The sequence below is a fragment of the Rattus rattus genome, chromosome 5, assembly GCF_011064425.1.
Source record: "Rattus rattus isolate New Zealand chromosome 5, Rrattus_CSIRO_v1, whole genome shotgun sequence".
Classification (NCBI taxonomy): Eukaryota; Metazoa; Chordata; class Mammalia; order Rodentia; family Muridae; genus Rattus; species Rattus rattus.
The window spans coordinates 3,573,888-3,585,909 of NC_046158.1; the positions used below are offsets into that span (position 1 = coordinate 3,573,888).

At 51.9% G+C, this 12,022-nt stretch overlaps 1 protein-coding gene across 2 annotated transcripts in view; it reads right to left on the bottom strand.

The window, feature by feature from the left end:
- Window positions 1–7,556: 7,556 nt before the first annotated feature.
- The window catches only part of Nup214 (nucleoporin 214), an 84,627-nt gene continuing 80,161 nt past the window's right edge, over window positions 7,557–12,022 (bottom strand). For both annotated transcript variants that reach the window (XM_032902803.1, XM_032902802.1), the window contains exons 34-36: window positions 8,826–8,965; window positions 8,174–8,198; window positions 7,557–7,816 (exon numbers count right to left, since the gene is read on the bottom strand). In XM_032902803.1, the coding sequence (XP_032758694.1) occupies window positions 7,783–7,816; window positions 8,174–8,198; window positions 8,826–8,965 (199 nt within the window). In that variant the 3' untranslated portion in view covers window positions 7,557–7,782. The remainder of the gene's footprint in view (window positions 7,817–8,173; window positions 8,199–8,825; window positions 8,966–12,022) is intronic.

Genomic DNA, 12,022 nt, shown 5'->3' on the forward strand with positions numbered 1-12,022 from the left:
GCTCAGCTCTGGGCTCTTGTGTGGAGATAGTCTGATTCATTTGTATCTTGCTTTTAAGCTCCTTTGTGGTTGAGTGGCATCCTGGGTAAGACTAGCAGACCCAAGTGAGCTCAGTGCTTGAGGAGTGTGCGGTTCTGACACTCTGGTTGGCTGCAGCGTAGCTCTTACTCTAGATCTCTGCGGATGGCCTCTAAGTCACCTCTTCTCTCTCCCCCGTACACGCTGGTCAGCCTTTCTCGGACAGTTGTGGGGGCTCTTTGGCTATCCAGTGTTCTGTGTGACTCTGTCTTCTCCAGGACTCTGCTGCTGAACCAGTCAGCCTGCTGGTCTCCATCTAACCCCTCCCTGCACTGTGGTCTGGAACTCTCTCCAGAGCTGTAACCTCAGCAACTGCAGGTCTCCCCTCTTTCCCTCTTGGGGTCACCCTCCTTTTCTTCGATGGTAGACTTCAGTTTTCTCACGCAAAAGGGCAGACCAGCCCTACTTGTTTATGTAGATGGAAAGGGGGAGACTGCTGCTCGGCTCAGCCAGCAGAAGTTTATGGAGCATTTACCTTCCTTTGTTTTCCAGAGGAAAGCCAAATGAGAAAGAACCACAACGCACACCTTTAATCCCAGCACTTAGGAGGCCGTGGCAGGCAGAGCTCTGAGTTTGAGGCCTGTGGTTTCACATCCTCGGCTCCCTCAGGGTGTCCAGATGCCGCTCTACACCCACCCGTCTGGAAGGATGAAGCAGGAGTTAGGAATGGGCAGGATCCCGGGTCTGACTGAGAGTGGATGCCTTGGGGGTAGGGAGAGAGACACAAGGCTTTCTCTGGGGACCTTAGTGTTACTGCTCTCTTAGGTAAAAAGACCCACAGATCTTCAATGAAACAGCACCCAGGGATGATCTTATCTTGTGCAAATTTCTTTATTTGGGGTGGGTTTGTATGCATTCACTTTACTGAGGGTGAAGCGAGGGTTATATAGTTTTGGGGAAGGGGATGAGAATATCCTGAGTGGGCGAAGGTTATTGGGGAAGGCTTAATTAAGGCTGCTGAGATCCCTCATTAGCATGGGGAGGATTCCAAGGATCTCAGGTGCAGCACCACCTGACATTCCTCAGGTGGGGTCCAGGATCCCCCTCCCCCCAAAAAAAGAAGCCCCATTGACAAAGGGAGTTCATTGTTTTTGCACTGAGCTCAGGGCTGTCTGATAATATCCAGCCAGCCTGGTCTTCAGAGAGAGTTCCAGGATAGCCAGAGCTACACAAGAAAAAAAAATCCTGTCTCAAAAAATATATATATATATATATATATATATATATATATATATATATATATATATATATATATATATATATATATATATATATATATATCTTAAAGAACCAAATAACCAGAGCCTGGAAGGGAAGAGAAAAAGAATAAAAGCCTAGTGATTGTAGCACTGGCCTAAGAATGCAATGGCACACTACAGAGTCACCGACCTCATGGCCCAGCACAACCCACAGGGCCCTGAGGACACGGGCTTCGGCCATGTTGACGGCTGCTGCCAACACTTGACAGACCCAGACTGTGGAACCCCAGCTTTCTCTAGATGCCCTCTTGCCCTAGAATGTTGCCGGAAGCTGCGATGACAACCTGGTGCTGCCACAGGGACTCCCCACTGTCCTGTGAGCACCTGCCATGTCTCAACATTCCCGCCTTGTGAGGGACCTGTGTGGAGCTTTGTGGAGCTGCAGGGCCTGGCTTCAGATTGGGAGGGTCACCCGTAGCATGTGGCCCTGTGAGATCTTGGTCCACAGAGGAGTAGTTCTGCTTGGGATGACCTAGGGTCATAGTCTGTAAAGATAAGACAGACAGACAGCACTTGGCTTGAATGCCTCAGAGTAGTTAATTCTGTTTCAGAGTAGCCCAACGTGAGAAGAGGACCCTCAGTGAGTGGTTAACGTGTTGTGCAGGGCCTAAACCCCCGTAGGAAGAGAACCAGGGCTTCCCACAGCTCAGGGATTTAGTTTGATGAGTAGAGGCGCTGGCTCCAGGCAGTCAGCCTGGGGTCTGTGGGAGTGCAAACACAAGCTGCGCTGTGGATCCTTCTTTCCCAGGTCTCCGCAACATTATCACAGTAGCGCCACCTCCCTGTCCTGGGGAAGAATGGAACAATCAAGATCTCAAGATGTGGGGGCTGGAGAGGTGGCTCAGCGGTCAAGAGCACTGACTGCTCTCCCAGAGGTCCTGAGTTCAAATCCCAGCAACCACATGGTGGCTCACAACCATCTGTAATGGGATCTGATGCCCTCTTCTGGTGTGTCTGAAGACAGTGACAGTGTGCTCACATACATAAAATAAATGAATTAAAAAAAAATCTCAAAATGTGAGACTTACTGGTGACAGCCATGATACGCCATCGGCTCAAGAAGCCCTCACATCACCAGTCTTGTCTGCTCCTCTTCCCTGCAGCCCCGGTTAGCTGCAGCTCTAATGACACTGGGAAGGAGAGGGGCTCTGGATCCTGTCCTAGGGGGCTAGCCTTGAATCCTCCTAGACTATAAAGAGCTGAGGGCAGATAAGGATGAAGCTATCCTTTAGTTCAAGGCTTGTCCCTCGGGGATAGTCAACCTCATTTTTGAGGAGAACTGATCAGATCTGGGATGAGGAAAATGTCAGCTGTTTGTCCATGGCAGGGGTAGGAGTGGGTTGTCTGTCTTGGGCTTCTCTAGGGAAGAAATCAACATGGGTGCTCCACCCAGCTCACACCTTCCTAAAGGTGGAAACCCAGAAGAGCAGAATGGCATTGGATGTCTAAGGGTTACTGAACTACCTTAAGACCATCCCACCGAAACCAGGCACCTACTGAGGCTTTTTAGTTGGTCCTAGCTTTTTGCTTCATTCAGCACTGCCAGGGACTGGGGACAGATAAAGACAGTATGTGTCTACCCTCATGGGCTGACCACTGGGGGCGGGGCCTCAAGGAGAGAGTAGGTGAATAAACCAGACAGACAGAAGGTGGCCTGAGAGGCTTTTGGGAGAGGCTTTATACTCCTACACTGAGACCTTTGGGGGATGTGGACACAGGAGACCAAGTGGGCCTGAGACAGGAGGGGAGCAGACACTGTAGAGCATCCTTGGAACCATTAGGGAGTGAGGCAAGAGAGACAGAGGAAAGGAGAAAGCCAGACCACAGGGCCTGGAAAGGGGCATGGTCATCCAAGGTCTTTTCAAACCACATGGAAGGCTAACACATGAAGAGGCCAGGATGCAGGCTGCGTCTGTGCTCTGGGACCAGTCGTGCTAGCAAGGTGGCGGAGGGCAGGAACAGGGCTGAGATTCTCTGATGCTGCCAACCCTAGACCCCCGCACAATGCGGAGCGACTCCAGCGGGGCGTTGGCGTGGCCTCTATTTATAAGTGGAAAGGGATGGAGCAGCAACTGCAGGCCTAACTGGTCTGCGGAATGACCTCTTTTAGTGCAGACACGGCAGAGGAAGGGGGGACCTGACAGCTGAGGCTTATACAAAGCAAGTAATGTCCACTTGAGCTCAAGAGGCCTGGGTCGGGGACAATGTGGGCTTGACAAGTTTGCCAGGTGGCCCTGTCTTTATGATTCCATTTTAGCGACTTGCTTCTTTCTCTGGGTGCATTATCTTTGAGGGCCTGGCATGCTCTGCTCCGTGGGCTGTGGAGCCCTGGGCTACCAAAGCCTCTGCAGAGACCCATCTGTCACCTTTCAGGTTCACAGCAGGGCACTGCTCTGGACTGGTTCTTCTGGAGGGGAGAACCGAGGTTTGGGGTTTGACATACTGGAAAGACGTTTTGTAGTACTTTAATGTCATGGTGCAGCCAGTGTGAGTCTGTGGTCCTACTGGCCTGTGTCCCCTGTGTCACAGTTTGCTCCAGTGTGCCTCTCTGTCTCAGCCTTAGCCTCAGACAGGAAGTTCCAGCCTCCATCCTCACTCAGGAGAACATGAACATGAGGGATGGACACTCACCTGGTATGTTCAGTGGCTTCTTGTCATCTCAGGAGGAATCGCCCCTGCTGGGTTGCTAACCAGCCATCACCAGAGCCAAGACAAGACCTAGAATTAGGTGCAGGGTCCATCGGGACTGCCACTCATTCTCTGCCACAGAGACTTGTCTGCATGCTTCACTAACTGGGGGCTCTGCCTCTTATGAGAGGCTGGGGCCTTCAGAGCCTCAGGATGGGGTCCTTTCGGTCCTTTGGGAAATGAACAGCCAGTCACACTTGCAGCCCCTCTGCCTGGAAGTGGGTCTGTGTCTCCATGTGCTTATAACTTTGCAGAGCGGGGTCTCTTCAGACCAAGGGATCTCCAGTTGTGACAGGGAAAGCTCACAGGAGGTCTGTGTAACTCGTTAACTAGTTCTGTTCTGCCTTGGCATGCCATCCTGCCTGCCCCCAGCCACCAAGGTTTTCATCTGCCCTGTATTCCCTTACAGGCTCCTTTCTATACATAGAAGGGAGTTCAGCCTAAACCCTTGACCTCAAATTCTCCACATTAATCCTCCATTGAGACAGCTTTTGCCATCTCTCCATAAGGCCGTATCAGCTGTGCTCTGCCAGATACCACCCCAGCACTCACTGCTGTGCTGAGTGAGGAACAGGAGGATGGCTGCTGGCGGCTGACCCTCCTCTACCTCCTTTTTTAGGGTGGGTTACATTGGTAGGTGACCAGGTCGAGTCAGTAGCTCAATGCATGTCCCATCAGGTCCAGGATGCTGGGCTGGGAATACATAGTGCTACTAGCTTGGTCCAGGAGACATGGTAGGGGTCACACCCCAGTCATTGGCCTCAGCTGCCTCCCAGGCCCCGGAGGGAGGTGTGCTTCATGGAGCTTGAGGAGGGAGAAAACTGGATTTTCTAAGCTGTCATGGTCTGTTTCGCTTGAGGTAAAATGAAGTTAGTGCTTCATGTGGTCAGTCACACAGCGTGGTTGAGGCCAGCGTTTGGTCTCTCTGAGGCAGACTCCCATAAACCCAGCAGATCCTTCCCCATGCATGTGTCAATGGCTAAGCCTGTCCCAGTGTTTGCCGGCAGCCTCCACAGAAGTTTCTAGGCCAGGACTCCAGCACTGCAGGGAGGGTGTGGACCATGCAGACCAACTCAGCACTGAGAGCCTCACACTCTGGCTAGAATTCAGCCTCTGGAGTGGAGGGTAGGATGCCGCCCAGAAGGTGACTGGGCCTGAGCAGTAAGAGGGACCTGAGAGCACTTGCACAGGGATGGAACTCAGTGGTGGTGACTGTCATTCCCGTGGACAGGACCTATGACACTGAGAATGCTCCCATAGATTCTCAGTTTAGGGGGCAAGTGTGGTGGACCTCTGTCCCTTGGTCAGCTGCACCCCTGGCCCCCCAATAAGCACACAGTGGCTTGTGCTCAGAACTGTTCCAAGTTGAGGCTCTGACGGGGCAGAGTCCCTGTGGATCCTCCAGCCTGCTTTCAGCATTTGGGGCGTCAGGCCAGATGTGGTTGGCCGGCCTGACAAGCTCGTCAACGATAACCGTGGAGTCCCCATGATATCCTCACTCCCTTGGTCATAGTTACTGTGTTTGGTGAGTTCCTGTCATTCTAGAGTTGTCAATAAGAGATGTGAGTTTAAAATTAAGCTTCCTCTGGGCACCTACTTTAAAAATATATATAATCTGACCACACAGTTGGGTGTCACCTCCCCTCACCTCTGTGGCTTGCTGAAGCCAACTGACAGCGGGGAGGTACCCCATCCTGCCTGAAGCAGCCCACTTCCGCCTGTCCTCTGTCAAGTGTAACAACTCAATGCTCCAGCAGGATCATGGCGCCCTTGGAAATTACCCCTCAACGGACTGATTTTCTCTCAGTTCACTAACTCTTTGATTTCCAATCTTAATCTTGGCACAGGATCTCAGTGTGGCTCTACACTCTCTACCCAGGTCCACAGGTCTCACCCACCAACTTTCCCCATCCAACCCAGGAAGCCCGGGGTGGTTCCGCACACCTTTCGTGCTTGCACGTGGGAGTCAGAAGGGTAGCTCACTGGGTTTGAAGCCAGCCAGGCTACACAGTGAGACCCTGCTGCGAAAAGAAAAAGGCTGGAGTCTCCATGGTGTAGAGACATCCCGCTCTGCAAAGTTATAAGCACATGGAGACACAGACCCACTTCCAGGCAGAGGGGCTGCAAGTGTGACTGGCTGTTCATTTCCCAAAGGACTGAAAGGACCCCATCCTGAGGCTCTGAAGGCCCCAGCCTCTCATAAGAGGCAGAGCCCCCAGTTAGTGAAGCATGCAGACAAGTCTCTGTGGCAGAGAATGAGTGGCAGTCCCGATGGACCCTGCACCTAATTCTAGGTCTTGTCTTGGCTCTGGTGATGGCTGGTTAGCAACCCAGCAGGGGCGATTCCTCCTGAGATGACAAGAAGCCACTGAACATACCAGGTGAGTGTCCATCCCTCATGTTCATGTTCTCCTGAGTGAGGATGGAGGCTGGAACTTCCTGTCTGAGGCTAAGGCTGAGACAGAGAGGCACACTGGAGCAAGCAGTGACACAGGGGACACAGGCCAGTAGGACCACAGACTCACACTGGCCGCAACCATGACATTAAAGTACAAAACAGCATCTTAACAAGGTGGTGGTGGCCACGCCTTTAATCCCAGCACTCAGGAGATAGGGGTAGGGAGTTCTCTGAGTTCAAGGCCAGCCTGGTCTACAGAGCAAGTTCCAGAACAGCCACAGCTACACAGAGAAACCCCTTCTCTTTTTTCTTTTTCTTTTTTTTTTTTTCCCGGAGCTGGGGACCGAACCCAGGGCCTTGCGCTCGCTAGGCAAGCGCTCTACTGCTGAGCTAAATCCCCAACCCCGAGAAACCCCTTCTCAAAAACAAAATCAACCCCTGAACAACAAACCAAACCAAAACCTTTCCAGTAGGTGAAACCCCAACCACGGTTCTTCCCTCTGCCCTTGACCCAGTCCAGAGCAGTGCCCTGCTGTGAACCTGAAAGGTGACAGATGGGTCTCTGCAGAGGCTTTGGTAGCCCAGGGCTCCACAGCCCACGGAGCAGAGCATGCCAGGCCCTCAAAGATAATGCACCCAGAGAAAGAAGCAAGTCGCTAAAATGGACTCGCACACTGTCCAAGCCTGCAGTAACCCGCTGGTGATGTCCTCACGAGCCATGGGTTCCAAACAGTGAACGCTGTGGTGTTTGTAGGTCTCTGCAAATGCTGGGTATGGAGATGGTCAGCAGACGGCCTCTCCACTCACAAGAGCCTGGCAGCAAATACAGCAAGCAGAGCAGAGACAGGGCAGCCGGTGACAGGCGGCTCAGGGGCTGCCTCTCTGGTCTGTTGGCCATACCTGTGAAGGAAGGCACACTTCCCAAGTGCACTGAGGCCCTCACAGCAGCCTGCCATAGAAGCAAAAGAACATGGGGCAGAGACATTAAGGTGGGGTCTCTGAAAGGTGTTTGCCACATGCCTCTTTCCCATGGAGAGAGCTCTACTCAGAATGCCACTGGGCAGAGGCCCCTGGCTTGGCTTCCCCAAGCCATAGGAACTTCTCTGGCCGTGACCTGAATAAACCCACAGATGTTCTGTGCAGAACCAGCCCAAACACTTTAATAGCAGAGGAAAACTTGATGCAAAATCTGAAGGTGGGGAAGAGGCAGTCAAGCACTGCTGAGCTTTGGTCTCCAATGCTTCTTCCTGGCGGAGCATTTTCATGAGAGTTCTTCTGACAGCCTGTTCCTGTGGGCGCCTGTAGAGTGGAGGGTGCCTACAGGAGCTCACAGCAGCCTCAGGGAAGGCTGCCGTCGGCTCAGCTTCTCCAGCCACTGAAGCCCTGGACAGACCTGCAGGAAGTGCAGGAGAGACCGTGAGCCCCTGCTCTAGCTGCACTTGCTCTTGCTGAAGCGCAGAGAGGATCAACACTGGAGCCTCCCTGGAGCCTTCAGGCAGCGGCAGCCGAGACACTCCCACAGACATGAGGAAGTGTCTCCAGAACCCTGCCTGGAAGGCCATCGTTTTTACACAGCCTCCCGCTGGCCCGCAGCCCCAAACCCAATGCCTGCTGCTCAACATGGTTCTTCAGCACAGCTCTGAAAGTGGAAACAGCAGATCACCCAAGCCCAGCAAGAACAAGGCTTCCCACGCCCCAGGCCTTCTGACTGAGTCAGGTGAGGGCAGACTACACGCAGACAACTACTTACGAGTTAGATGATCCGAAGGTGAATGCTGAAAAACAGAAGGGAGGATGTCAAAGACAAGGGCCTGTCAGCTAGGCGGCCTCTGTCCTGCTTGGTTCCTGAGAACCCTTCCCAGCCCTGCTGCTGTGAGGTGACGGAGGCACAGTCAGCTCATCCTCCCGAGCCACTGGGTCTACCGGGAGAAGTGTCACCTCACTGTTTTAGGTCCTCGACTCTGGCTGCAGGGAAGGGTCTGTGCACTGCTGCCGTGCACCATTTTATGGGAAAGCACAACTGTGTTTCCTTTTATTGGTATCAGTCTGATTCCTTTACAGACCAGAGAAGCACACGCTAGGTCTGCCTCAGACGCCACATGGAGTTCTGAGCCTCTGCAGCCAGTTCTTTATTTGTTAAACAAAGTCACGACTTTGCCGAGCTCCAGTGTGCCCCTTCAGTCTGTGAGGACCACACAGAACCCGTATTTGCTCTCTGAAGATGCAGAGCACTGTACCAAGATAAGGCACGGGAGGGGCCTACACCGTCTAGACGACAATTGCCAGTTGTTGCCAGTCTACTTAGAGGATGTCATATTGTCTTGTTACTTCAGCTTTTAAGACCCTCGGCTGAGTGGCCAGAACACTGTTCCTTTGGGGGAGGGAAGAACATAGCTGTTTACCTCCTGTGCCTGATCCAAACCCAGAGAATCCACTGCTCGGGGTCCCGAAGACAGAGGTCTGCTGGGACAAGGATCCGAAAGTGGGTGCGTTCTGACTGGCGAGGGTACCGAAGGATGCAGTGTTGCTGCTGCTCCCGAACCTGGGTACAGCAAGAAAGGGACAGGTTAGTGTGGCTTCCAGCCCAGAGTAAGCCTTTACCTTGGCTCTGGGAAGGAAGACATCAGAAATGTAGTGTGAGGGCTGGAGAGATGGCTCAGTGGTTAAGAGCACCGACTGCTCCTTCAGAGGTCCTGAGTTCAATTCCCAGCAACCACATGGTGGCTCACAACCACCTGTAATGGGATTCGATGCCCTCTTCTGGTGTGTCTGTCTGAAGACAGCCACAGTGTACTCACATACATAAAATAAATCTTAAAAAAAAAAAAAAGAAAGAAATATAGTGTGAGACCCATCCCAGCAGGGATAGGAGCTCTTAGCATTGCCAGTAACTCCAGGTCACTGAGAAGCAAACACAGTGCTTCCTGCTCCTACCTCCCAGACACCCTCACTCTCAGGCCATCAAGTTACATTTCTCATCTCTTCACCATCTGTGCGGCCTCATTCGCCTCCCCAGTCCCCCCTCAGCCTTGGCTCTGTGGCTGCTGATGCTTCGGGGACTCTATATTGCTTAGGTTGGCCTCAAATAATACTCCTGCTTCAGCCTCCTGAGGGCTGGTTTCACAAGCTCGTACCACGCAGTCTGGTGACTACTCATTTTGTATTTGCTGGGCTGCGCGTCAACACACCTGGTTATCCAGCGCAGGAACATGAACCAAGGCTTCCCGAGTGCTCGGCCAGGGTTTCTCACTGAGCTACAGGCCCAGTGCTCTACTCACCTTTTAAGACTGTACGAGTGTGTGATGTGTTGTGTGTGGATGCTGGCATGTGCATGATACAGCGTGCAGTGGAGGTCAGAGGACAACTTTAGAGAAGAGCCTTTCCTTTTATCGTGGATTTGAGGATCAGCATTCATGGTGAGTGCTTTTACTTACGAAGCCTATGGCTGGCCTGTCTGCTTTTAATTACTCTGTACATGGAGGCAGTCATCACGCTTCCATTGTGTGTGTGTGTGTGTGTGTGTGTGTGTGTGTGTGTGAGACACTTTCCATGTTATTTCACTTAGAAGTGTGTTTTATAACAATCAATAAACAATGTAGAAATGAGGCCATCTTCTTCCTCCTGCTACCTCAGCTAGAACCATCCTCAAGCAAGGGTTTTCCCTCCAGATTTGGTTGACCAGTGGGGTTGAAGATATAACCAAAAACATTTTGAGGGGTTCAGTGGGGGCCTCCTAGGTCAGGGAGAGAGCAGTTGGTGTTTCTTGGGAGAAGAGACAGGACCTACTCCTAAGTTACAAGGAGAACCCAGTGCCCGCCCTTCATAGACCAGGTCCTCTCCTGCACTATTCCCTGGTGGTCCTGCTCTCCCTGTGCTCCTCCTTCAGGGGTGACATGAGATCTCTGTCAGGATCAGAGTTAGGATGGCACAGAACTGTCTCTCCAGAGATTTAATGTCCGTGTCGGTACGTTTCCCAGCCCTAGACGATGTGCCGGCCAGTCACGGTTCCTGAGACATTCTAGACACGCCTGTGAGTGTGGCCAGCCTCAAGCGTCCTGCGTCGGGGAGCCAGCCACCTTATTTTTAGAGGCAGGGTTTCACTGAGACCTGGGGCTGAGTTTCAGTGTGCTGGCAAGCCCCAGAGACATCTCCTCAGTCTGAGAACCCCAACCACGTGCTGCCCTGCTTGGTTTCTTATGTGGGTGCTGGGGAGTGTGGTTTCACTGAATCCTTTACTGTTACTGCTTTGGCACAGGTCTTCCTATGTCGCCTATGCCGGCTTCACATCCCACAGCCTCCTCCTTCAGCACCCTGAATAGGTGCACGGTACCCACATGGGGAAATGCTAGCATTCTGAAGGTTGTATTGGGGCTCACTTAGGATTGTGAGGGTGCCCAGTAAGTCTCTACAACTGAGCTACGCTCACCATCCCGAGGAAGCTTCTCTACCAGTGAAGCAAACAGCTGCTTTCAAGTGACTTAACAAAATCTCCACACTCCCAGTGTACACAGGTGGAGTCCATCCAGAACTGTACAAAACACTGGCTCAGAGTGCTTCTCAACTCTCTCTTCTGAAAGTTCTCTTTAACTATTGTTGTTTGGGGACTGGAGAGATGGCTCAGCGGTTAAGAGCACTGGCTGCTCTTCCAGAGATCCTGAGTTCAATTCCCAGCAACCACATGGTGGCTCACAACCATCTGTAATGGGATCTGATGCCCTCTTCTGGTGTGTCTGAAGACAGCATCAGTGTACTTATAATAAAGAAAGAAATCTTTAAAACAAACGAACAAGCAAACAAACAAAAAACCCAAAAACTGTTGTTCTTGGAGTTTCTCAAGGCGAAATGACCAGGATTCCTTAGCCTCCGCAAGAACTAAGGAGTGCCTGTCCTCCTGCATGATCTCCCTGAGCGCTCTAGCGCCCCTCTGTGGAGCCGAGATTGATAAGACCACACTCTCCTTTCAGGATAAAGCGCTGCTGTCTCAAGTCCGACACCCATGTTACTCTTAACCCTCAGATCTCTGTTCTGAGCTGAGCACCGAGGGTGAGAGCCTGTCTGGGCCTACTTTAGGCATCAGCATCTTCTTCAAATGAGGGACTCTGCTGACATCTATTTAGTTGAGAAGATACAGTGTAGCAAAGGCTATTTCTTGGTGTTCTGGCAACCAGACTAAAGTTTTAGGGCTATTAGAAGCAACTCCCCCTCCTTTTTAAGTTAATTTTTCTTTTTGTACACTGTTGTCTTGACTGCATGTACATCTGTAGGAAGGTATCAGATCTTGGAGTTTCAGACAATTGTGAGCTGGGATTTGAACCCGGGTCCTCTGGAAGATTGGTCAGTGCTCTTAACTGCTGAGCCATCCCCGCCATGGGATTTTCCTAATGAGGATGTGTGCAGGATACGGAACAGCTGTTGAGAGCAAGAGAACAGCAGTCCTGAGTGAGGGTTACCCAGTTGGTGTCCTAGAACAGGACACGCAGGAGTTGTTTGCTGAAGGCTAACAGACGTCTCAAGAGAACAATCCTAACTCTTTCTTCAGGACTTTCTAATACAAGGACCACCTGAGACACAGGCCCAGCTGCAGCAAACCTGGTCCAGG